At 36.6% G+C, this 27,343-nt stretch overlaps 3 protein-coding genes and 1 long non-coding RNA gene across 5 annotated transcripts; all 4 read left to right on the top strand.

Moving 5' to 3' along the window:
• Positions 1–4,076: 4,076 nt before the first annotated feature.
• On the top strand, positions 4,077–6,306 carry LOC116200829 (E3 ubiquitin-protein ligase RNF185). Of its 2 annotated transcripts, none has more exons than XM_031531753.1 (2): positions 4,077–4,241; positions 4,992–6,306. In XM_031531753.1, the coding sequence occupies exon 2, from the start codon at positions 5,005–5,007 to the stop codon at positions 5,701–5,703; it is 699 nt and encodes a 232-aa protein (XP_031387613.1). In that variant the 5' UTR covers positions 4,077–4,241; positions 4,992–5,004; the 3' UTR covers positions 5,704–6,306. The 2 variants fall into 2 exon arrangements, with proteins under 2 accessions (XP_031387613.1, XP_031387612.1); XM_031531752.1 differs by having other exon boundaries at positions 4,079–4,241; positions 4,995–6,306.
• Positions 6,307–10,886: 4,580 nt separating this feature from the next.
• LOC116198691 (probable galacturonosyltransferase-like 1) lies at positions 10,887–12,408 on the top strand. The gene has a single exon (XM_031528917.1). It carries the CDS (start codon positions 11,013–11,015, stop codon positions 12,081–12,083), a length of 1,071 nt encoding a protein of 356 aa, XP_031384777.1. The 5' UTR covers positions 10,887–11,012; the 3' UTR covers positions 12,084–12,408.
• A 2,791-nt stretch (positions 12,409–15,199) lies between these two features.
• On the top strand, positions 15,200–16,561 carry LOC116202024. The gene is made up of 2 exons (XR_004155974.1): positions 15,200–15,721; positions 16,011–16,561. It is a non-coding gene; the product is annotated as an uncharacterized LOC116202024 (long non-coding RNA).
• Positions 16,562–18,890: 2,329 nt separating this feature from the next.
• Positions 18,891–19,768, top strand: LOC116202023 (probable calcium-binding protein CML41). The gene has a single exon (XM_031533530.1). It carries the CDS (start codon positions 18,974–18,976, stop codon positions 19,538–19,540), a length of 567 nt encoding a protein of 188 aa, XP_031389390.1. The 5' UTR covers positions 18,891–18,973; the 3' UTR covers positions 19,541–19,768.
• Positions 19,769–27,343: the final 7,575 nt, after the last annotated feature.

The raw sequence follows: 27,343 nt of genomic DNA on the forward strand, positions 1-27,343 counted from the left end.
AACATTCCCAAAAAAAAAAGGAGATGATCAAAGTTGGTTGTTTAAGCGATTCGGTATTTGTTCCGTTTATGTAAAGACTTTGGTTCGAGTCATTGTGAATACAAAAATTTCATGTTGAGAGTGTTTTATCCCTAAATGGAGCGATCCGACTCGATTGAATTAGTCGAGATTACTGAATTTTTAAATATCGAATTCACACTGAAAAAAAAAAAAAAGAGAGAATGTTTGAACACATAGTCCAACTTAGTAGCATTATTTATGTTGACTGATGACGGTGACTGCTCCTCAACCCTTGTTTTTCCTTTTTATGTTTCTCATCATTGGTTCGGAAAAATGTCTTGCCGAGAATTTCGCCGCTTCAAAACGACCTAACCCTTCTTTCATGGATTGCCATCCGATAAATTTAAAGTGATACTAAGACTGAGACCCCGTTGGTTAGATCGATCAATGTGAGAGACGTTTCCCTCAAGGGACGGAAGACCACAAAAAATAATCCCGTTGATTCTCAACAACTAACGAGGGGGACTAACATGAGGTGCTCTTACGCTGAGCTCACGTGGATACGCAGAAGTGTAACCCGCTTTGATACCATATTAAATTTTCATTTGGCTTATACGAACTTGAGCTCATTTTCACTTAAAATCTCAAGCTGATAAGTAATGATATTCAAGTCTCATATAAACCAATAGTTATTCTTTCATCTTTCTATGTGGGATTTTGTAACTCTCACCGATATCCGTGTAAACAATCACAATTATCATATTGTTTCAATCTTCTATTTGACCTATAATATGTTAGTCCCCGACCTATCTTACCCTTTGATTACTCTTATTAGGAAAATTTCTAGAAAACGTTTTGCTCCTTCTTTACGTACTTTTGTTTGCCTCTTAAAATTTCAATTGATGAAAAGTTTGATTTGAACCAATTTTAACTTCTTTCTTTCCACTGTATTGTAATTTAGTTTTTTCATTTGTTTGTCATGAATTCTCATCACTTGTTTAAAATTAATAATTTATTTTGTGTCGAGTAATTTCTATTACGAACTTTAACCCAAAAAGAATTTACTGAATTAAAAAAAAATTATTTTCTATTCATCTTCGTACAGTTTAAAAAATAAAATAAAATATTTCAATTTTTTTCTTTTATAGAATTCAATCTGCTATTTGACCTATGACATGATAAATATCCCCAACCTATCTCCCTCTTTAGTTTTTACTTAATCTTATTAAAATTTATTTTCTATTTCATCTATATATATGGCTGTATAACTCAGCTAGTGGATTCATTAAAAAAAGCAGCTATTGCATTGATTAGTATGTAGGCGGAAAGGTCGGTGGGCCACAAATATTTTGGGGCCGTCCAATTCTCAATTTTGTTCGTTATATGCCGCTGTGATTTGTTTTTCTTTTTCCCGGTGTGATATTTGTGGAGAGTATTGTTTTCATAATTTCGAAAGTACTAAAACGTTTAAGTTACTCTTTAACTTAATAAATACATTTCTTGGAACTCAAAATTATGTATTATCATTATGGAGTTGATATATTTATAATTCAACTAACGAACATCTGGTGGACGACTTCAATTTTCGTTATATATATATATATATATATATATATATATAATTTCTTCCTTCTTGGATATTTTAATAATTAATTCCTTTGTATTTCATTTGCGTCAGCTGCGTTTACTTTTGCTGGCCCTGCGCCTGCAGGCTGCAGATCTTCTCGAGTCAGCAATTAAGCAATAAATTATATTTATAAGTTGTTTAAATATTATCTATTCACCAAAAAAAAAAGTTGTTTAAATATTGAGAAAATAGATAATGAAATGCATTGAATTTTCTGAATAATTATCAGCACATTAATTTCACAGTTATGATCATGTTTGTACCTTGTAACACGTGAAATAATGCGGCTCCGAGAAAAGAGTTCATTCAGGGGCCCTAAGCTGGGAAAACATGAAGCCCAAGATACGTACCAATCAGGACTTTTAGTAAATCGCAAATTCCATTAGGTTCTTTAATCGAGTAACGAATTCGGAACATGTTGAGACACGAATGGTTGGTCAAATTGGCCAAGCCTTAATTAGTACTGTAAAGTTTGGTTCAGATAGATAACTCAGTCATGTATCGACGTGTTTAGTAAGGTGGAAGCTCGAAATGACACGATATGATATACAAATTATCATATCGTGATGCATTTCCTTTCCATTTTAGCATGGCAAATAGGTTTAATATTTTTTGAAACATAATTCAAAATTTATTATCTATCTCGCGACTTCTTCAAATTTTCTACTGAAATTGAATCTTTTACTTTTAGATGCATTCACATGATATTGGATAGAGTATATTTGAACCACAATTGATACACGTGCTTGCGTCTTCGCATACGGAACAGTATTTTCATTAACTTCATTGGAAAAATAAGGAAACATTTCAACTATAGGAAAGCGATTTCTTAACACTGGCTAGACCAAGTGGTAATTAAAGCAAACGAAAATAATGTTTGAACAGAGAGTCCAACGTCGTAGCATTACTATGTTGACTAATGACCGTGACCGTGACTCGACCCTCGTCCTTTTGCCCTTTTACCGGGCTGAATGATTGTTTCTCATCATTGGTTCGGAGAAACCAACCGAAACCTTCTTGCAATGTAAGTGATGCTGAGATTGAGTCCCGTCATTTAGATCGATCAAACAGTAATGATAAAATGTGAGAGACGGTTCCTTCAAACGACCGAAGACTGCGAAAAATAATCCGTTGATTCGATCAAATTAGTAATCTCCAATGTAAACAATCGCAATAATCGAATTGTTTCATAATTAATATAAAGCGTGTTTGGACAGACAAAATTTAGTCAAAAATCAAACTTTCTTTGCCCTTTTGTGCTTTCCCGTGTGTTTTCCGTTGGAAGACTAAAAAGTCTACCCATTAATGTTGTCGGCTTCAGATTTTCCATTTGCATGCAATTGGCAATTGCCAACTTCTCAAAGCGTGTATCAAAAAGATATAGCGTGATGGCATATGTCCCCGCCCGATAAATAAGAGACTGCAGATTCGATATCTAGTGGGACTACTCGTATTTCTTTGTTAATTATTATGATTTCTATTTCATTATATTAGTCTCAGGGCCTCCATTATAACCATAAAAAAAGAAGAAGAAAGAACTTTTCAAAGCGGGTAGCATTCTCTTTAATTATCTTATGGGCCTGGGCCCACACAGTTTCACACTATATGTGGGGCCTGTTCTCCTATTTTTTCAAGCCCAAATGTCTCAAGTGGGCCACGGGCTTTTCAAGGGCCGTTGGTATTGTGTAATCGCGTCGCCATTGCAGGGATCCTATTCCGATAAATTAAATCACGGATATGCGGTATAGATGCGCAGCACGTTGGAATAGTTTATTTATTAGGGTAAGTAAGCCGGTTCCCTTGGCGTCTGATCTCTTATGCCACTAAAAGACTCGAGGAGAGATCGTTACGGATCTGCCTAGCTTTGCCTTGCACTCACCACTAAACAAACATATTGTCGGATCACCGTACCGATTAGTTTTCGTAAAGAAGCTATCGTTTGGATAAACAAGTCTGTCCCTGCTGGATGGCTTGGATTCTATCAATTGGCATGATGAGACGGGGTTGCCCTTCTTTGTCCTCTCTGATCATGGCCTAAAGGACATCGAAGTGAAGTTCAAGAATGATCTTTTTATCGAATTGCCGATTGAAAAAACAGTAAAAATTCTAGTCAATCAAGCCGATCGCAAATCGTAAAGCTCTTGTAACCTGTTCCGATCCCCAACGAAGTACTTCGTCGATGTCACCCAAAGTCTTGTTTAAGTCCACCATGCCAGTTATTAAAGATGGTGCATTAACGTTCGGCCTAATTCTGGCATGCAGCCCAAAATAACCAACCGACATTCATTCCTCATCCATGAGTCAAAGGTCCAGCCCAAAAAAAAAAAAGTCAAACCTAACTGTAGCTGCTTTCCGCCAATCAGAGCCGTCAGTTCATTTGACCAGACAGCCGATCGTGCGAACCGTTGGAAATCCTACCCTCGTCTACTCATCGTCAGGTTTGGAAGGGCAAAAACGAGACTTGACCAGAACATCCTCGAATCTTCGTCCCGCAGGCTCTGCCTTTTTCCTTGAAAGCTCCCGCAAGCTGCGGACTTTGGGGTTCGCTCCGTCTCTGGGTTTAAGGTTTTGATTGGTCGGCGGATCGATCGTCTCGGGTTTCGCTAATTCAGAGGTTTGCTCCAATGATCTTGTTGCTCTGTCGGTTTTCTCTTTTTGTTGAATTATGCATTTGGATTTGTTTTTAATCATTAGATAGTGAGGTGTAGGGTTTTTGGGTGTTGATTGTTGAATTCCTGATGTTTCTTGGTTGATTATCTTTGCATAGTAGTCTAGGGTTTCTGTGTAATTGGAATTTTTCCGTAGATTTGTGTCGGATCCGGAATCTGTCAGTGCAAATATCAGGGACGTATTTCAAGTTCTGATGACTGGGTTGGCTCCATTTTTCTGATTTTTGATTCGTTTGATTTGGTGCTTTCGGGTTGATTACCTCCCAACGTATTGGAAATTCAGGGATTTCTTGGTTGTGAAATTGGATTAGTTTTGTCAAAATAGGCCAATATCGAAATCGCATTTGGGTTTTCCGGCCAAAGGTTTTGCAGTACCTATGAAATTTTACAATTATTTCTTGATATTGGAAAGATCATGACTGTTGGTTATGGGGCATTTTATTTTCTTTGGAATTTCCAATATGTATGATCCTTGTCCTGCGAGTGGCACCAATAAATTGGTCATCTCATGATTTTGTCTTTCTGGTTTTAGGGAAGATGAACTTTCTGTTCGATCAGTGACCGTGACACCCCTCTTTATGCAATCGTGAATTTTTCTTGAGTTCCCTTTGTTTCCATTAACCAGTCGGGGCCTAATTTTGGTGGTTGCATATGATTGTTGTTTAGATTGTGATTCATGCCTTTTTCATCCATAGTAGGAAATCAGAGATGGAAAGTGGTTTAAGAGATTCAGCCAGCCACCAGACCCGGGGCTCGTCATCTTCCTCAGGTGGTGGTACTGCTGCGGCCAATGAGGCTGGAGATTTCGAGTGCAACATCTGCTTTGAGCTGGCCCAGGACCCAGTCGTGACCCTTTGTGGTCACCTCTACTGCTGGCCCTGCTTGTATCGATGGCTCTATCATCACTCACAGTGCCATGAATGTCCTGTGTGCAAGGCCCTCATACAGGAGGAGAAGCTCGTCCCGCTTTATGGTCGAGGGAAGTCCTCGGCTGACCCGAGATCGAAATCCTACCCAGGCATTGATATCCCAAACCGCCCCTCTGGGCAGAGGCCAGAGACTGCTGCCCCTCCTCCCCCACCCGAAACAAACCCATTTGGAAACTACGGTTTTGGGTTCATGGGTGGGTTCATGCCGATGGCCACTGCAAGGTTTGGGAACTTCACACTCTCCACAGCCTTTGGAGGTCTCATCCCTGCCCTGTTCAATGTGCAGTTCCAGGGGTTCCAGGATGCGACTGTATATGGAACCACTTCAGGATACCCTTACGGGTTTAATGCATTCCATGGGGGCCATGCCCATGGGTTCCCGCAGCCCCCAACAAGGGGGCAGCAGGCCGATAACGTGCTCAAGAATCTGTTCATACTGATTGGTGTCTTTGTGGTACTCGCCTTGATTTGTTGGTGAGCCTCTGAAATTTTCACGGGACCCTCAAAAGCATATGCCTAGACCACGCTTGATGTTATGTACATACCAATTGTAATTGTAGCCATCAGAGCTATAGTCGCGGGAGGAAATTGTTGATATGATGCTCGTGTCTTTCTGTTCAACTGACTTCTCTAGGCCATGTTATCGGTGTGTGAAGTTGTGCCCATTTTGATTACTGAATGCTGCTGCATCCTCATGAGAACTACTTGTCATTCTCCCCTGTGGTTGGCTGGCCCCATTGTCGGAGTTGCAGAAACCTGAAAGATTTTCTCTTTGTGCTTTCCAGGCGAGGAAAGATTAAAGATGAATAGATTTTATACAGCTTGTATAGCAGCGAATTGTGCTTTACTTTTGCACCCTGCGGGGGACTGTTGCCCATGAATCGACATGGTAAGAGCCTGATCTTTTATCATCCCATGTTACCCACTCTATGGTGTAGAATCTTTCTAGGTTATAGATGAGATCCCTACCACCTAAGGAAAGAAGTGGATCGCGTGTTGTTTGGATTTTATGAGGTTTATCTGGGGAATGTCGTTTACATTTTTTTTCTAGCGAAACCTTTCGCCGGTCTTCTTTTTGAAACTCATCTTCACTTCTTCTATGGTGGTATGAAATTTCCCATGAATCATCAAACTGGAATAGCTGAGTTCCATTCTACAGAAGGAGAAGGATGCCCATCAAGCAACTGGCCTCATATTCGACGCACGTTGACTACGGCTGGAAAGCCTGCAGGCTAGATAGCTCTTGAGTCATCGGATCGATGTCGGCTTGACTGTATCCCATACCTGTCGGTCGTACTTTGATTATCCGGAACCGTCACCTGGCACGTGCCGCCAAATGCTGATGTCTGCATCGAAACAGACAAAATTTGGACCAGTTGATCTCTCCCTCTCGAAGGTAAGTTGACTTTCTTGTCCTACCCCTCCCCCCTTCCCACCTTCTCCTGTCGGTGGCTGCAATCAACAACAGTAAAATATCGAATTGTATGCAAAAACTAAATGTATACAGTCGGCATGTTTTTCTATCTATGTGAAGAGACTACAAATCCTATGTCAAGAAACCTCTTTATGGTTCTCTTCGACGAATTATTATGCAAGATGCATATCATGCGAGATTTTGATTTTTCAAAACTGCAAAAAGTGTCATTTGCTATCGCTGTTGTGTGGGTGTTTCTTTCCTTATAATAAAGTGAGCGCGTCGAAGGTCGAATTTCGTGGGCGAGATGGGTTAAAGGTGGATGGATCTAAAGAGGAAGTAAAAGGGATGAGCAATTGCCCAGTCGTGCCGACATTGATATAGTAAAAATTAAAATGCTGGCAGTTGAATATGTTCGTGCTTTCATGGCTGCTGCTTCGAGAAACTCGAACCTCATTATTGCGAGGGCGAGAGGTTTGGATCTTATATTGGATCCATAAAATTACTTAATTAATTAATTATTATATTGGATGATTTAACTATCAAGTCGCCTCGCAATTATAATAACGGCCACATATGGAATCCACATGCAGAAGCACATGGTAGCATTCCTCCATAGAATAATTGAATTAATTTTGTTTGCTTCCATAGTCGAAAACCCCATCAATTATAATCGGGAAGAACTCCATTTCTCCACCATTTCTGCTTGAAATCTGATGAGCTTCATATAATTGAATGGGGCATATTGCATGTGAGGTACCCACGCATGGCATTGGATCAATGGTGCTGTGAGGGGCCGCAGTCGAGTTGATTTGGTTCTAGTGAAAGCAGCTTATTTTATATATTTCGATGTATGTAAAATTAATAGATTGCACATGAAGCACTTTTATATATAGAGAGAGACATTAACGGGGACCAATTACGAGATACATAGACGAGCATGTTAACCGTATTGATGTATCATAGCTTGCAATTCCTTGTTGGTTGTCTTGGGAACTAGAGAAAAACAAAAAAGTTATTTAAGATAGTCCTTTTTTTTTCTATTTTACTTTTTATGAGATTTTATTCTGTAATTTTAGTGGTGCATTTTATGATTAGTATGAACGAATTTTTCATTAGGAAACGTTAGAGAATTCTCTCTGTACATGGAGCCACCTTTTCAGGTGGAAAAATAATGCCAACATTGAATGTTGAATTTAAAGTTCTTTTTTTTTTTGGGGGGTAGTATGAATTTAAAGATTTTGTCTTCTTTTTTTCTTTTAAAGGTTTGTCTTGTTGGGGGTTCTTCTGAAATTAAGGCTGATTCCCCGCTTGCAATGGCATTCCTCTGTTTTTGAGAAGAGGAATGTAGACTTTTTTACTACCCAGCTAATATATATCTATATGGATATATATTTGTTGATGCATAAATGTAGCCCATAGCGGAAAATAAAAAGAAAGAGAAAATTAAGTAGTCACATAAATTGACAATATCTCCATCTCTTTCTGTGCCTCATTTTCAAATGAGATTTTTTTTTTTATAGTTTTCGAGCCCACTGATGTATTTTTCGATATTAATTATGATTGGTTTTGGCAATTGACAGATGCTTATATATTAGAATTTTATCATTGTTCGATCTACGAATAAAATTAAAAGCTCGTCGCACATTACAATTACGATCTGCTCGAGTACGATTGCTTCGGGATCGAAATATGCTGGTGTGAAACCTCATTCTTTTTACTTCACTTTATTGCTTTTACTTATTGCCATATTTGAGTGGCCGAAGAGCAACTAGCCAATTGACCACTTTTCCTAGATGGCCTAAGCATTAAATTGAAGCTTTTGAAGCACGCGTTTGAAAAGGAAAATATGCTCTCCACTCCGGGAAAACAGTTTTAAATTTTCTGATTTAAGTTTACAAGCATCGTAGTTCTTCCACTTTCATTTTCTACTTATTATATTTTATTATCATGAATCTTAAATAAGCTTTGTTATTCTTATACGTGGTAAAAAAAAAAAACAATTTACTAAATTTTCACTCAAAATAGAAAGTCTCGTGTGCTTCGCGTCACCAGACCTAAGAAGACGACCCCAGTTGCCACACTTAAACAAGAGTCACCGTATGCGTCGCCATAGCCAATGGAGGCGTCTCCATAGGCCATTCGACTTGTCTCTGTAGGTCTCTTTTGCTGTAGTGGTGCTATAAGAAATTAATTCAACTTCCAAGCATCACTTTTGGGTTTTTCTTTCTTATACAAAATTACAAAATGTGATCGGCCTATTGGCTCAAATCTAATCTTCGCTCTGGCATTATCTTGACTTTAGTAACAAAAAGCTAGCTTCCAATATGTTTCTAGCCCCTGAATTATAGGCACAGTCCGCTCACATAATGCACAACCTTATCACAATTATGTTTCAAGGATTTTTTTTTTCATACATTCTTATTCTATTGATTGAGATTAATTTTTATTTGACGTTGACTTGACCCACTTATATTATATTTTTAATGAGTTTTAAACACCTATATTGCAAATAAAATCATTTTACCAATCACGACGGTATTGGTTAATTATTTAAAATTCACTCACCTTTTTTTTTTTTTTTTTGCGGTAAGTAAATTCACCAACTTTTGCTCCCTCATCCACTTATGCTCCCCCCTCGTAAAGCAAAGACCGGCCCACGTGGCCCACGACGGGACCCACCAAGAGGACATGTGGCAAAAGAGAATTCTAATGCACTTCCCCTTCCCTCCGATTAAGCTGGAGACGTGGAACTTTTTTTCGACATGAACTTTGGGGGGCCACATAGTGTAGTGAGATATTGATGAAGGGAACCCGAAAGGAACAGTGGATTGGTGAGCTCAGGGCATTCGCATTTACTGATTTGCCCAGAATATTTAAGGCTTTGGGACATTACATGCCAACGACCCATGCACTTATATTTATCCAAAATATTTCCCACAACTATCAATATTCATATGATAAGTGAATATTTATATATATATATATATATTTTTGGGATAAGTGATACATGGATATTGATCACACCAAATCATCATATTCACATTATCTTCACATATGTTTTAACATACGAAGAGAGAAGCCGCCTATTAGAATCTCGTAACCCACTACAGTTTCTTAATTTTACCTTAAATTGTGCTCTTCAATAGGACTGATCAAATATGTCATAATGCATTGTTGTTCAATCATATAATGGACTCCGATCAAGCTGATGAAAGTGTATTTCTTCTCCGAGCCCCTATAGCCACACGCAAATATGCGATGGGTATGTTTTCCTATTCCACTAAAAAAAATCTCTTGATTATCAGGTAAAGGCATGCGCACTATATTACACCCTCTTTGATCGAGAATATGATTTTTCTTTTCAATCTACAATTGCATAAGTAAGATTTTTGTTTGCTTGCTCTGATTGTTTTTGGCCATTTAATACCTACCATCGAGTTATGGTCTTAAAATGAAAATTTCTTTTTCTTTTTTCTTTTTCAGTGAGATTACAATATATTTTCAATTAGTTCATTGATACTAATTCTCGTTCAGATTTTGATTTACTACAAGAGATGTTCGGTGATTTTCGAATGATTCAATGTAATTAAAATTCATTCACGTAAAATGTAATTTGAGAAAGGTATCACGTCTCTAAATGAAAATGGAAAGTTCCCTTTACCCTAAAGTGGTAGATCTTTTGGACTCTCTACACTCTCAAGTATGTTGCTTTCCCCAACGTTGATAGCTCAACCACTACCGTATAGAGTGAGGGAGTTGGCGCACTAATTAATTCCAGCATTTCATGTATAATACGTGACTAATGTTCGTTTTTTTTTTTTTCCTTTTACCCCCTAATTAAATATTCTAATTAAGCTTCTAAAATAAATCCATCTTTGAATCACAACGGCCACATTTGTCGGTTGTGTTGAAACTATGATTGATGAGGATCCCACATGAGAACTAAATTAACTGTCCTTGGCCTCACTTATTCCCCTCCACACCAAATTTTCCTCTACCGATGCTTCCTAACCCTCTTCTACGCATTGAAGTCATGTATGCCGGATCAATTTAGTTAATACCCGCGACGAGATCAGCCCAATAATCCTATGAACTTGAGCATTCAAATAAACGATATAGGCATATGTGTTTACATTCTTTTAGTGAGTTATACCAAATCAAATTTTTGTTCAGATCCATTTTAGAGGGATATTATCGATATAATATATAGATATATTTTTTTCGTAATCATTGGGCTCTCACTCACCCTCAAAACCGAAGGGAGTTGAAAGCCTAGTAATAGGGGCAAGAGTCCTCTTCTAAAACTCGTTCTCTCTCTCTCTCTCTCACTTCTCTTCCAAACTTCTCAAAGTCTTTCCTTCAATCAAATTATGCCTAAACTCTCACTTCTTCAGCATTGCTCTCTTCCCCCTTTTCTCCTCCTCTTCCTCCTTGCCGCTGCCACGCCCGCCGTTCAACAATTCAAGGAAGCACCGAAGTTCTACAACTCCCCAGACTGCCTCGCCATCGACACTGGACTCGATGGCACAGAAACCGTCGACAGCGGCCTCCCAAGTATATGTTCTGATAAGGCAGTCCATGTAGCGATGACCCTCGACTTGGCCTACCTCCGTGGCTCGATGGCTGTGATCCTCTCAGCCCTCCAGCACACCTCGTGCCCCGAGAACATAAGCTTCCACTTCGTCACCTCTGCCTCGGCCGACTCTTCCCTCCTCCGCCGTACTATCGCCGCCTCCTTCCCTTACCTTCGCTTTGAGATCTATTCCCTCGAAGAGAGCTCTGTATTAGGCCTCATCTCCACCTCGATCAGGGAAGCCCTGGACTGTCCCCTTAACTATGCCCGGAACTACCTAGCCAACCTCCTCCCGCCTTGCATCCGTCGTGTAGTCTATCTCGACTCTGACTTGGTCCTCGTGGATGACATCCTAAACCTCGCTGCCACCCCACTTGGGGACACTGCAGTCCTAGCAGCACCTGAGTACTGCAATGCAAACTTTACCTCCTATTTTACCCCGACATTCTGGTCCAACCCGACCTTGTCCCTAACTTTCGAGGGCCGGAACGCGTGTTACTTCAACACGGGTGTAATGGTGATCGACCTAGAGAGGTGGCGCAAGGGGGATTGCACAATGAAGATCGTGGAGTGGATGGAGCTCCAGAAGAGGATGAGGATCTACGAGCTGGGATCACTGCCTCCATTCTTGCTCGTTTTTGCCGGGAACATAGCACCGGTCGACCACAGGTGGAACCAGCATGGACTAGGAGGGGATAACTTTCGGGGCTTGTGCCGAAATTTGCACCCCGGGTCAGTGAGCCTCTTGCATTGGAGCGGGAAGGGGAAGCCATGGGCTAGGCTTGACGAGAACCGCGCATGCCCGATGGATGCCCTATGGGCCCCTTACGATCTCCTACATACTCCCTCTGCATCCTTCGAGTCATGAAGAACCATAATAGGTAAGACTCAATTTTTGCAGAGAACTTCCTAATTTCTCGGACCGTATCGATGCAGAAGTTATTAGGCATTAGTACTGGTGAGATATATATATGGTGACAATATACATATGAACTGCGAGAGATGAAGAGTATCTCGTCGAGTGGATCGAATGGTGATCTAACTAGAGTTGATCGAACACGATCTCTCGCTCTCTCCCTTCACATCGCATCTTTAATGTGAAGCTTAATGATGTCAGAAGAGGTTGCTTTGTACATTATGCGGACCATATAATTAACAATTAAACGCTATATAAAACAAGTGACTTCTCTTAATTTTGTGGTTGGGTTGCCCTCCTAATTAATTTTCTTGTCATTTATTTTGTTTTTCGCTCACCGTGTACTTAACAAATGAGAATTTTCCTTTGCTTTATCAGCTCTCTAGTGTGTTTGGTTTTAGAGTTGAGTAGAGTTGAGTTTTGATTTTAATTGAGTTGCAATGATTGTGTTCTTAATTATAAGAAAAAGTAATGAATAGTTAAGAGAAAATGATAATTGTGTAATGATGTTATTGTTGAATTGTTGAAAAAGTAATAAATAGTTGAGAAAATTTAGTATTATAAATTGAATTGAGTATAATGGAGTTGTATGTGGGTTTATATATGGGCTCACTTTTTGAATTGGAAGATTTGATTTTTGTTATGTAGTGAGTAGAGTTAAAGTTAGAGTTAAAATCTTATGGTGCGTTTGATTTTAGAGTTAAGGTAATTTTGATTTTGATTGTAGAAAATGACAAATAAGTTGGAATTATAAATTTGACTTGGGAAACGTGTGTTTTTGTTGTGTACTGTATTGAGTTAAAATTAAAGTTAAAATTTTTTACTTGAAAAATGTGTATTTTTATTGTGTAGTGTGTTGAGTTAAAATTAAAATTAAAATTAAAATGATTTTAATTGGGAAAACAAACGGGCCATTAAAATCAGACTCTAAAACCAAATTGATTTTTATTGTAATTCGGAACTGTTAGGAAAAGACATGAAAATCGCATTACGGAAAAAAAGAATTACGCCTTATTACTCATGCCCCTTACATTTAGTTATAATCGATTAGCTAATTACGTATTGATATGTACAAACCCTAATTTGGGTTGTAGGAGGGTGGTTAATTATGAGCTCCCATCCATGGTACGAAGCCCGACCTTAATTTGAAAATGAAGTGAGGCCAAAAGGAGTGGTGGGACGGGAACCGGCCGTGAAATATGAAATTAGGGAGAACTTTTCACTTTTTTGTTGACCATATATGATGGTTTTGTTGGGCGAATTGACAACATATCAAAAGATCTATACCATCAAAGCAGATAAAGATTTATTTGTCCTTGATTTGTGGAACAAATAAAAAACTGTTGCCGCATTTATTTAATAAGCACTCGTTTCCGTCCTTTTTTTCTTTTCCTAACTTATAAATTAAATAGTACTTAACTAATTCAATTCGAGTCGGATTCGAAGTAAAAAATTTTCAATCATAATTTTTTTTCATTCACAATATTTAAACCAGAGACTTTGCATTCTTTTGCATTAATCGACACACATAAAGAAGTGACTTATACTCTTTGTTGCTTATTGGCAATTAGCGCAGTCATCGCGGTACTTTATATCCTTCATTTCATTATGTTTTCTGTTTCCCTTCCCAGATGATATCTTCTAGTGATGCCTACCTTTATAAATCCAATTCCAAGGGCAGTTATATAGGCACTGAGATCCTGAAGCTCGGTTGAGAAACATTTTCATTATGACAATAAGCGGTTAACTAAATATCTTATCAGACACCATATAATTTTCACTCTTCATGCACAACTCTGGTTCGGACTAAAACCGTGCGAAAAGATCTTGTTAAGTGCATTTTACGTGCTTTCTAATTTGCTCAACGTCCCAAAAGAGATTATAGAGATGAAATGCCGGTCAAGTGTCGATTCCTCTCGCCCACCCTCTTTCTTGCCAGTCTCATAAACAAGATGGTTGCTCGATAAACTAGGTCAATCCAGACTCGGAGAATGTAGATTTTTACCACATATTATTTCCGTGGAATTAGGCCTTATAAGAGCCTTCAAATGTAAAATTTGAGCTCAATTTTATTGTCTAATTCTGCATGTGTAAATGTCTCTATGTCCTCTCTTCCCCTGTGATGAAACAGAATCGTTTGGTCTTGTATCCTTGGGCTATTATTCCTTTTTTCTCTATAACTGGGCTGGCGATGCATGTTGGGCCTTCTTAACCATCTATCAGCATTTCACTGGCCCAATTTATGGAATTTGTATTTTGATTGAATTTGCACACAGCACTTCAATTTTGTTGTGGCAATCAATTAATCACTAGTTTTGCTAAAAAAAACTATACTCCTAAGATTGTTTCATGTATGTAGTTGTGCAGAATTTCGTACACCCTCTCTCCCAATTTACAGTTATAACTGAAACTTATGTCACGACTAATTAAACTACCTAAAAAAATGCATATTCTATATTAATCTATCCGTAGTTGAGTATCACGTGATCCATACGTTGTAACCATCTAAATTCATTGTCTTTGTCCTTTTATTAAATGGTGAGGTTTTGTCTTTCATGGAATGTGTTTCCATTGCTTTTGGACCATAATGTGCCTCTAGATGTGCGCGTGTAGTTCTTATATTCGAAATACTTATACAAAATATGAATTCACGTTGAAAATGTGACGGTAAGAGCCAGTATGAAGAGGATGAATATGATAGTGTTAAATAGGAATAAGAGGATGAATATGATAGTGTTAAATAGGGATATTCTGCTTCTATGTAGAGTATCCCTTCACGTTTGGATATATATATATATATATATATAGGTTACAAGGGAGGCCTATTGCTTAGTACAAGAATTGAAATAGCAAAACTAAATGAAGAGGCACGAGAATTTCACTAACGAGAATCAAACCCGAAATCTCATAATTTCGGACGGCAACTTGTTTCACTGCACCAAATTTCTATCCTCATGTTTGCATCACTTTAATCAAAGACATGTGTGGGTGGTTAGGGCGATGACGGTTTACATTACTTCTAGACTTATTTAATGATAAAATAAATAAATTAATTAATTAATTAATAAAATGAGAAAACTGTAAGAGCCATCATATCATATAGTATGAAAAACAAAGACTCACATGTAGCATAGTTTAAGAAGTATTAATATTAATATGCATTATTAAGAGCATTGTTATCAGAACCGGATCGGACCTATGTCCGGCCCAGTTAGCTTAAAAACTGAAATAACACAAATAGACTGGTGAACCTAAAACCGTTTTTAGTTAAATCCATCAAACCCATTTGAACCGGCCGGTTGGACGAGTTCTGAATTTTTAAAGGAAATCCGACCCGAATCAAAAATCAGTGTAATTGGATCTGGAAACCCTAGTTCAGTCTTCACCTTCGACTTCGAGCTCAGCGATTCAGTCAGTCTTCATCTTCGAGCTCTTCTTCATCGGATTCCTCTTCATCTTCGAGCTCAGTCACCGGATTCCTCTTCATCTTCACTCTTCTCAGTTTAGTCAACGCAAGATTCCTCTTCTCCTTCGAGTGGCAGAGTCCGGACTAGTTGCCTCGATCTCTCCCGTTGTTCTTCAATCAACCGGTAACCATCCTCCCCTCTGTTCTACGTTTCGTCTTTCTATTTCCCACGAATTTGCTCTGTTTCTAGTATTGCTATCATTCCCTGGATCGCTTTTAATCTTGAGTTATTATGTTGAATCGGTGCAACCCCTTTTGCTTTACTCGCATCTGAAACTTGTTGTGCTCTTGCTTTGTTCGTTTTCTAGCATGGATTCATTTCTGGATTGCTCTTTGTTGTCTAAACTGACCAAAGTTGGTTCTTTTCAATCTTCCCTGAAGAAATATGTTGTTTTGTCCCCCTTCAATGACAGCTACATACAGTATACACACGGTAATAGTTTGGACCCTATCCAAGAGAATCCATTGTTTGAAGCTCCTGAAGCACTAAATGATGCTGCAGCTGAAGACAATATTTGTAGAAATTATGGTAGAGATTAGAGTGCATGAAATTGTTGATATATTGAGTATTGACTGATTAGTTAGTCTGCTGTCAAAGATTTTGTCGTGATTTTTCTTGGATGATTTTATATTTTCTGCAAGTTAGATGGACTTGTTTCTTCAGTTTTCCAATGAGACAGCTATATGTATTATGTACTTGCGCAATGGATTCTTGGGGGTGGGTTAACAGTTTAATGGCATACATGCTTCATGGTTGGTTGGTTTGCGGAGCGTGGACACGTTTCTGAAGTCTGAACCTGTTCTCTAGTGCTGCATTAAAGCTCCAGAAGGGGAAAAAAAAAAAAGACTGATTCAGAAAGGAGGAAGGAAAAGAAAAGGCTAAAGAAGGAGCAAAATGAACTCCTGAGGAAACAAAGAGATTTTCATATTATTTTCTTAAAATAATAAATATTTATTTATTTTATAATTAAGCGTACGGTCCGACCCATAGAACCCATGAACCCATGCCCCAACCGGTTCGATGACCAGTCCGATTCTGATAACACTGATTAAGAATAATCGTTTTTGTGGAATATAGTAATAAGATCAAAGCGGTATACATGCATTGTTTTTGTGTATGATAGCTAGGACGGGATTATGAATTGTATTCTTTCATACATTGTTTATGTTGGCACAAAAGAATGGAGGAGGAAGGTTGCTAATCACACGATATTTTTCGTGTACATATGTGGTTACATTTGATATATCGGAATTAAATGAAATAAAATCGAATGATTTTTATAGAGAGAAATAAAACTATATTTAGAGAATAGATGTACTCTTTTCTGTGTTGAACTTGAACATATAGAAGAGTGAAATTAAAAAATGAATTTGTTTATCAAGATGCCATTGTGTGCATATAGTAGGAGTTTAAAAGAAATTATATGACCAACGTGATTAAATCCAAGCAGTTCAACGCTTATTCCGCTTAAATAAAACATCTGGCTCAAGTTCTTATGAATGCAGAAAATTCATGTTGGGAGAGTTTTATAACTTAGTGGGTCGATCCGGCTCGATGGATTAGTCGGAGCTGAATTTGGCACAAACAAACGTAATTACCGTATAGTCCACATCAATTCTATGGTACATACATTTCCACTCAAAAAAAGTTTTTACTATTCCCCGATAGGTGGTCGACAACACTTCCATTAGTAATTCTTTGAAGATTAGATCGATCGACTTTATCAATTAATCCTCTCGCAGATGTCGACGGCTATTATATCTTTCTTCTCATTCCCATATACCAAATGCAGTAGAATGGAATACGCACACGATTTGACGATTACTAAAGACACAGAAAGGCTGCGCGTGGGCATTTCCGAGTTCCCAAGGACGAAATATATTATTGTTTGAGGCCAATGAATCGATTGTTGGGACCCGAGAGGAAGTTGCCATGCAATTTCGTCCCACCAAAAAACGAATAAATATGGGAAACAATCTTTTTTCATATCTTCTCTGCAATTTCATGGCAATTCCATACTCTGCATCGATTATTATCGGGTAGCAGTCTTTACTTTGGAAGTCGGCTTTTCACAAGTCATCATCATCATTGACCCATCTCCCTATAGCTAATAAGTTCGGTTCGGGTAGTGGGTCTGGTGGCCTTCCCCACACTTTCGGCAGCTTCCCCGCTTTTGCTGTGGTACTTATTGAATTCTAGCTTAGTTTGTTTGTTTTTTCGATAGATCGATCGAGATCGAAATATCTGTGAAGTAAAATTCGATGAAAAATAGAGCTACTCTCGTAAATAAAAGCTGTTAAGCAAGCAACTCCTGATGCGAAAAGAGATTCTTGGTAAGCTACCACGAATTTAGAGCAACATTCTCTTAAACCATGGAATCAAGCATATGTTCATTTCATGTGCCTGTGTGAAAATATATAATGTGTTCTATGATGCGGTTAGAGAAACCATGGGTGCCTTCTTTTTAGAAGTCCTCTCGATGATAATTGAATCAATAATATCTTGATTTTGACCCAAAGAGCGAGTGTTGTATTTAAAATCTCATTTCATGTGATGAAAAATTTTAAAATTTTGATTTCAATTTGAAATACTAGATGATATGCACCTGTGACAATCAGCAATTATTTCACAATAATATTGCATAATTTGAAATATATCTTTTTTTTTTCAATGTATAGAAATAATGGAATATACTTTTTTGATAGGCACAAGGAGTCAGGAGACGACCAGCGTAGCAACCCCGCAGTGCTAAATCATATGAGCTTGAAACTCGCAGCGAAATGTTCTATTTGAGTCACAACTATACTAGGACCTGAGAGTTTTGACTTTTCAACACAACCCTAATGAGATATCATGGGAACATTATCCATCCGCAAGTCAAGTCTACAATAAGATACTATTAACCGCAAGTGAGTTCGATAACAAATAGAGGGATCTTGAATTCCTGACCTGGTGTGTGGAACACTAACACGTTACCAACTAAATGCTTCATTGATAATTTGAAATCTACTTGTGCATAGACACATCCCTTTTGGATAAGGTGCAAGCATCTAATATTTTCTGGCACGTTGATAAGGAGCATTTAGCGCGGTGAAGTACGTTATCACATAGTAACCAAGAGATTTTGAGTTCGATTCCTCTAGTGGAACTATATGTTTCCCTTAAATTTTTTTACTATGATTTCTATTCCATTGAATTATGGTCACAGATCTCTCATGTAATCCCAAAAATAAAATAAAATGCTGGCACCCCAAAGGCGCTCTTAGGTTTCCTATATAATAGCTTTTCATGCTCCACTGTTTCTTCAACCGATGTACAAAAAAGACTTCACATAGTCAAATATCGCTCTCCTCTCCCCTTTTTTCCATTATCAATATGGCCAACGATAGACACATCAAATCACCCACCAAATGGTTCAAAAGTGGCCTGAGGCTAAGCTTCCAAAGCCGGCTCTCTCGATCTCGGTTTCGTTCCCGCTCTCGCTCGGGTTCCTCGCCCTCGAGCTCCAGTCAAGACGAGCTGAGAGGAGTTTTCGCCCATTTCGACACTGACGGGGATGGAAAGATCTCTGCCTCTGAGCTCCGGGCGTACTTCCGGTCAGTTGGGGAAGCCCTGTCCCTCAGTGAAGCACAGGGAGTGATCAACGATCATGACACCGATGGAGACGGGCTGATAGACTTTGACGACTTCGTGAAGCTGATGAAGATGGAAGGCGGCCACGGCAGTGTAGGCGATGAGCAGGAGGAGGATCTGAGGAGGGCATTCGAGATGTTCGAGCACGAGAAAGGGTCGGGCTGCATAACCCCAAAGGGGCTCCAGATGATGCTCCGACGGTTAGGAGACTCAAAGTCATACGACGACTGTGTCGCGATGATTCAAGTCTATGATATCGATGGGAATGGCGTGCTTGATTTTCATGAGTTTCATCAAATGATGGCTTGATGATTCAGATTCTTCTTATTATCAAACCCGTTTTGTTTGTCGAGCAAGTTTAGTGTTTGAAGCATTAACAGTGCACTGGAAGATGTATGACTGCATATTATCTATATACATATATATATATATATATATATGTATGTATGTATGTATGTATGTATTTTTAGATTGGATGAGATTCTAATCCAGCTATATATTGGATGTCTCCGATGAGACCAACAGAATGAGAATCAATAGCCTGCCTCTGTGGACCGAAGTGTGAATGGTTCCAAACACCTAATAGGGTTATATTTATTAGGGTTAAAATCGTCAATTTACTTTATTAATAAATATTTTTTTTAAACTTTCTAATATCATTATAAAATTTGAGAAAATTTCAAAAAAGTTCATATTCTATTACTTTAGTCACTATGTTCGAAATAATAAACATCCAAAATATGACTCTTAAAAGAAATTAATAAGGTTATATATATATATATATATATTACAAACTTATATATTAATTATAATATATATATATGTCTGCACTCTGTGCATAGTAAAATATACTATTTAATGTATATAAGAGGAAGCTCTTTTGAACTAATATAATTTTCAAAATTATTAATAAGTGAAAATCGATTCTAGATTAAGGTAGAATGTTATAATTAGATATATATATATATATAATTAGCTAAAAATTGATTTATATAAATGACAATGTATAATCTCATAAATATAATAAATTTTGATTAATGTTGTTCAAATTATCAATAAAAACTTTACTAAATGACTTTAAAGTAAGTTTATTTTTCAAAGATCTAGATAAATTATATAACTTTGTGATAACAATGGGGTGCATTGGATTAGATAGCACGCTAAAAGAAATAAAAATCAATTATTTATGTAATTTTAAAAGAAAAAGAATTTATTGCAAGCCACTAATGGAATGATACTAAGGTTATTTGAAAATAAGATTAATCATAATTAATTAATTTTATGAATTTATGATTCATAAAAATCAAAGAAATATAAATAACATGTGAAAATTAAAAGTCCACATAACAATGTTTTTAGAGCAAAAATAGAATTGTAAATTAGTAAATGCATGAACGAATTATCCATGATAAATCATTGTAACATATTAATGATTTAATAGATATGTAATTCATATATATTGAATAAGACAATTACTCGCAACATTATTATTGGATTATATATACTTAGTTTAATGTTATTGAAAATTATTGTTTTGAATTCCAATTAATCATTATTTTTATTAATAAGAAATATTTTGTTAAAAATGTGAGTAATTTTCATAAAAATGATAATAGACATGCGATCACAAACCTGTGCAATACACGGGATAGAAGACTAATATATAATAAAAAAGGGTTGAGATGTAGCCATTGCATGGTGGCCATAAGGCGTCATTTTGAAGCACTCAAGATACAGTTTGCTTAATTTTAGGCTCACCAGAACAACTTAACTAGGAAGCAATATTCTTTAATATCTTGATAAATCAGAATCAAATCACAAATAATATTAACTTTTGATTTTCTTATATACGATTTTATTTTCTAAAATTCACAATTTCATAAATACAAAACCCATATCTCTCACATCTTTAATTGATTCAAAGCCCGAAATTTTTATGGGTTCCATTCGCACTATTTCCTAACCTCTACTTAAGCATATAGGTCCTCACTTAATTTACAAAAAATAAGTCTTTGTTATTAGGCATTGAGAATAAATTAGCTGGATCTCACAAAGAGAATATATATAGTCTTAAATTAAATCTTGATCAATCAAAACACTCGACCTTTTTTTTATTTTATTTAAAACGAATACAATTCGTAGGAGGTTCTTTTTTCGTGAACAAAGAGCATATCTATTATTGCCCTTTACTTGTCTATATCCTAGGGTACATTGTACATTATTTTGTTGTTATATATAAAATTATTCTATTAAAGTTATTTGATATTTGAGAAATTAGTTCATACCAAAAGCTAGCGAAGTATACATGGCTGAATTCCTCACCTTGATCTTGATCTTGATCTGTGACGTGTAATTGATTCAATTATATAATAGTGAATATACATGACTCTATGAAAGGAAACAATACAAGGAAATAATTATATAGATATACATGATTAAAATACAACAATATCGTATGAGGAAGGCTATCATCTCGGATAATCATTTCCTCTGTTACATGCAATATCAGTCTATCCATGCAAATGATTCGAAGCAGATAGATCCTCTCTACAACCCAAAAGGAGTAATCAGAATTTTCATGAATAATCTTTTATTCTATCTTCTTATAACTAATGCTGAATGGGAGCATCAGCATTCACCGAGTCGGATCTATATCAAATTCTTGAAATTTGGAAATGTCTTGAGTTCGAATCTTAATCAATCAAATTAAAAACACAAACCTAGACACCTATTTTAATAGGCGTCTTAAGTATGACTCGAACAATCAAGTTAAAAATGCACTCCAATCATCATGTTGTCCGTGCTAAGTCGACACTCGAGAAAAAAATGGTCTCAACTAATGACGCAATGTACAACGCGTGTAACCGTCACAGACCCGTTGATTCGGGCACAAATACCGAAACTACAACCTTCTATACCTGTTGATTCTACGAATACCAGGAAATATGCATCAAACTCGGATCGATCCGAGATTGGACAAAGCAAGAAAGTTCTGAATTTTATTAATAATCTGAAAAGACGACCCTCTTTGCCCTAGGGCTTACAGAAGGCTTAAATAGGTATTAATAAACCTAAATTGCATAAAAGAACTAAACTTTTCCAAAAATTGCAAAAATACCATAATTAACATAAATTGCCTGTTTGAGGCCCTAAACGATGTAATTTGCCTTAAATATCGAAAAATCACGGCGAGGCTGTGAGTTTTGCTCCGGATGCCGTTTCCTTCGAAATATGGTCGTCAGAACCTATTTTTCTCCAGGTACCGACTTGTCAGGTCTTCTGCCGCATCAACTAATAAGCCGGAATACCTCATACTATAGAAAAGAAAAAGATGCACTCTAATTTCTTTGTCCAATATTCTAATGAAATCAGAAAGCATTGGTTAATTCTTTTATATTGTATTAAACAAAGAATTAATGAGGGAAAAAAAAAAGTGTCCACGGAAAGGCACATCTAATGAAGTCAACAAAACCTAACAATCTGGTCTGCTATACCCCACCATAGAGGCAAAAAACCTAACAAATGCATAGTCTGCCAATATAGAGCCATTTGAATGTGAAGCTGAATCGAGAAGGTGGAGCGTACGTACAAACTGTATCGAGAAGGTGCAACACATTTTTCCTCTGTTATTGTGAAGTAGTTAATTATGCATTGGGAGTTGTTATCCCACGGACCCCCACTCCTCCTTTACATTTACTCCCGTATGGTATGTTTCGAATGAAATATTAAAAATTGAAATGGAATGAAATATGTTTTATGAAATCAATGTAATGGTATTCAGAGAAAAATTATAACTTTTTAACATGAGAAAATGAAGGAATATAGTTATAATATTGCACTTATTTACTAAGATTATCCAACATATAATTTGAGATACATAAAATTGAAAGAAAATATAAAAAGTAGAACTAGACAACGTGTTCTGCGAGGAGGATGAGATATCGGAGAAGAAAATAAAATTGATGGACCCAAATATTCAAGCCGACTTTCCTCTCGAGATTACAACAATTAAAATTTTCATTTGATTTATTATTTTGTGTTTATAATCTAGTAGACACAAAATAATAAATCAAATGAAAATTATAAGTGCATTTTATTTTCGGTGTGAATCACGGTATTTGGAAGTCTAATTGGACCCCGACTAATCTAATTGAGCCGGGACGGCCCACTAAGGGGTAAAGTTCTCAGTATGAATTTTCGGCATTCACAAGAACTCGAATCTGAGACTTTGCTTAAATGGAACAAGCGCTGAACCACTTGAACTCACCCACGTTGGTTATAAGTGCATTTTTTTCCGTGTTTGCTAATTTGCACCATCAATCAAATTTGAAACGTCCCAAAAAACTGAAACACCCCATTGTATGATATTTTCCTTATTCTTTGCCTTCCCTTGTAGTTGTGTATTTATATACTAGTCGTGTAACCTATGCGTTGTATGGAAGAGAACGTGATCTTATATAGAATTTGAGAATTTAAAAATTTTATAAAAGTTTAAGTGTGGAAATAAAGTAAAAGATTGAAGAATTCACATATGTGCGAGAAATTTAAGAACACGTGTTTGGTGATAGTAATATTTTTAAGAGCCGAATCGGTCACAATTTATGTGTAGTACCCTACTATTTATAATGGATTATAGAGAACATAATATTGATAACATATTGTATCTATACATATCATATCTATGTAAAATATGATTTAATTTGTTTTACGAAAAGCAAATATCATATGTGATTGATTTTATTTGGATCTTTTCATAAAATATTTTATTTAAAAAAAGTCAAAAATTTTGAGAACATAATTACATGTCCCATAAATCTATTTCTATGTGTTTTAAAACTAAAAATTCGTTTTCAAAAAAATTCAGAAAATTGAGAAAATAATGACTCGGTCCCACAAATCTATATTTATATGTTTCAAAAAATTTAAAAAATTTAAAATAAAATTTTTTTTCTTAGGAAAGCTCAAAAAACCAAGAAATAACTATAAATCCCAAAAATCTATATTTATATGTTTGTTTGATTAATAATTAAAAAAATATATTTTTTTAAAGAAAAATAAAGAGAATAATGATCGATCTCACAAATCTATATCTTATTTCAAAAAAATTAAAAAATTTGTTCTTGAAAAGCTTAAAAAATCGAGATAATTCTATTTAGCAATCTGCCATTATGAGGCCTTCTACATAAAACTCTTCATGTTTAAAAATTGGGTAAATTGCACTGGTCGTCCAAAAAATTTTACAAATGTTTCAATATGGTACAAAAAGTTTTTTTTACTACTTGATAGTACAAAATGTTTCAAAATTGTTTCAATATAGTACAAACCGTTATCTCGCCATTGACGTCAAACCGTCCTTTACAAGACTGTAAATTTTGTACCATCATGTAACTTATGAAAAACATTTTGTACTATTTAGTTACAACTTCAAAACATTTTGCACCATTGTGTAATGTTCCACAAAAACCGATTTTGCACTATCAGCGTCGGCTTGACGACATCAATGGCGATATGACGGTTTGTACTATACTGAAACAACTTTGAAATATTTTATACCATTAAGTAGCAAAATAAACTTTTTAAACCATATTGAAATATTTCTAAAACTTTTTGAACCACTAGTGTAATTTACCCTTAAAAATATTCAAAAATCGAGAAAATAATGACTGGTCCCATAAATCTAAGTCTACATGTTATAAAAGAATTTGATAATTCGTTTTTCAATCAAGGCAAAAAAATTGAGAAAGTAACGATTGGTCCCAAAAATCCATATTCATATGTTTTAAAAATTAAAAAATGCAATTTTTTAAAAACTTAAAATTGAGAACATAACGATTGGTCTTACAAATCTCTATTCATATATTTTGAAAAATTAAAAATTAAAAATTTCCTTTAAATGAAAGCCAAAAAGTTGAGAAAATAATGATTGGTCCCACATTATATTTTAAAAAATCTAAAAAAAAAATCCAGAAAATTTCATTAAGCAATCGAATATTCTAAGGCTATCTGACCGACCATTCATTTGATAACTCTTCGTGCCACCCATCTATCCACGACCTCTAATTTGAGATGGCATATTGTCCGCACTAGGATTGCTAAATGTTTATGGAACGGACTGCATTCAATTCTATGCCATGTGTCCTCTCATATTACATCGAAAATAAGTTGTTACTCCGCTATTGAGCTTAGAACAATTGTTCCTTAGGTGACCAAGTTGCCTGCAATAATAACATCCTCCAGATTGTACATGACAAATACCAGAGTGAATACGCCCACAAACTTGACAATTCTGGCTTATTGGGATATTAACTCGACCACGTCTTTGTCCGGTCTAACTAAATGCACTCCTTGAACAATAGGATGATAATGGACCTTTTTGAGAAGTTGTCATGCCCTTGAAGAAGCTTTGAATGAATCTGCCTCTTTTTTGTGGTTCATAGGATCTCGTTGCTCCTGAGCTACTAGGCTGATCACTGCATTGTTCCCTTTGAGCCACCTCCTCTCGTAAATCCTCTTCAACAATTGTGGCCTTGTTATACAAATCTCAAACTCTCGAAATCTCCAGAATTGAGAGCCCTGACCTAATATCAAGGTTTAATCCATCTAAGAATCTACTACATTTAGAAATCTCATCACTCACCAAGGTAAGGGCAAATCATGACAACTTAGTGAAGTTTAATTCATATTCAGCTACACTAACTTCTCCTTGTTCGGATTCAGGAACTCTTGCTCCTTAGTGCGCCGAAAAGAGGTTGGAGAGTACTTATCATAAAAGACTTGCATGAATTGCGCCCAAGTGATGGCATGTGAGGAGTTTGGGTCCAGTCGCCTCCGGGTGGCCTCCTACCAATATCGAGCATCACCTTCTAACATAAAGGATGCAAGTGCCACTCGTTGGATGTTCAGAACCTTTATAATTGAGAAAATTCTTTCCATTCCACCTATCCAATTCTCTGCTTCTATAGGATTATCATTTCTCGAGAAAGGAGATCGACTATACTTTCTGAACCTTTCATAAGGCATCATTTGTGGCTCCATATGAGATGTACATGAACTCGGTTGAGTCGAATGCTGCTTGAAGAAAATAATTTATTGTCAATCAACCGTGCTTGTTGTTCAACTAGGGGTGTAATTGCTACTAGGATTTGGTGGACCGGTGGATCTTGTTTGATGGGAGTTGCAGTAGCTTCTTGGGGAGCTTGAGAGATTTGATCTTCTGCCGTAAGCTGAGGTGCATTTGGATCAGCTAATTCCTCGACTGCACGGTACCTAGGTCGACCTCGACTAGCATGCTTGGGTCTCATTGCTAATTTCCTAAGCAAAGCACAAGTTAGTCGAGTATTACAAACACAATTATGAGTATATCTCGCCCCGGGATCATAACTTATGAAAGTAACGGGGATCATACATGCTTAAGTCTACAGAATCCTATAATCAATGTTATGATACCAAAAATGTCACGACCCGAAATTTCGATAGAGTTTTTCCTAAATTTCCTCAATATCCATTACAACACATAAACCTATTCATATAAAAACATGCTTTCTATAAACTCTCAAATATATATAACAAATCCAACAAGTTCTAATATTTATATACATCTCAAGAGAGTACTCTTTCTCACCAACATCAGTAAACTAACTAAATAAAAGTTTTAGGTCGTCACATATCTATAACATTTTATATGAACTTACTTCTTATACTAAGAGTGGGTCTAGCTGCAAAATCCTTCAGGTTTATCTCCGATGTCCAAAAAGATTTTCCTGTGCTGCTAATCTAGCTCCTAGCATATTTTAAAAATATATGCAGGGGGTAAGCTGCATCTTAGTGAGTATTAAATTCCACAATAAAATGAAGTATCAAACTTGTTTATGCATTCACATCAACAATTACAATCATATCACTTATTTCAAAATTACAATCATGGTTCCGCAATTGCCAAGATGCATAAGCCACTACCTTACCCTTTTGCACTAGTACGCAGCCCAAGTCTTGATGGCTCTCATTAGTAGATGGAATAATAAGCACTAGACCAGTAGTTACCTTTTTTTCAACTCCTGAAAACTCTGCTCACTCGCATCTGTCCACTCAAACTTCACACTCTTCCACGTTAAC

The sequence above is a fragment of the Punica granatum genome, chromosome 3 (genome assembly GCF_007655135.1).
Source record: "Punica granatum isolate Tunisia-2019 chromosome 3, ASM765513v2, whole genome shotgun sequence".
Classification (NCBI taxonomy): Eukaryota; Viridiplantae; Streptophyta; class Magnoliopsida; order Myrtales; family Lythraceae; genus Punica; species Punica granatum.

Bases quoted from the DNA above. Each gene is read 5' to 3' on its own strand.
- LOC116200829 (XM_031531753.1), top strand. From the start codon at position 5,005: ATGGAAAGTGGTTTAAGAGATTCAGCCAGCCACCAGACCCGGGGCTCG.
- LOC116198691 (XM_031528917.1), top strand. From the start codon at position 11,013: ATGCCTAAACTCTCACTTCTTCAGCATTGCTCTCTTCCCCCTTTTCTC.
- LOC116202023 (XM_031533530.1), top strand. From the start codon at position 18,974: ATGGCCAACGATAGACACATCAAATCACCCACCAAATGGTTCAAAAGT.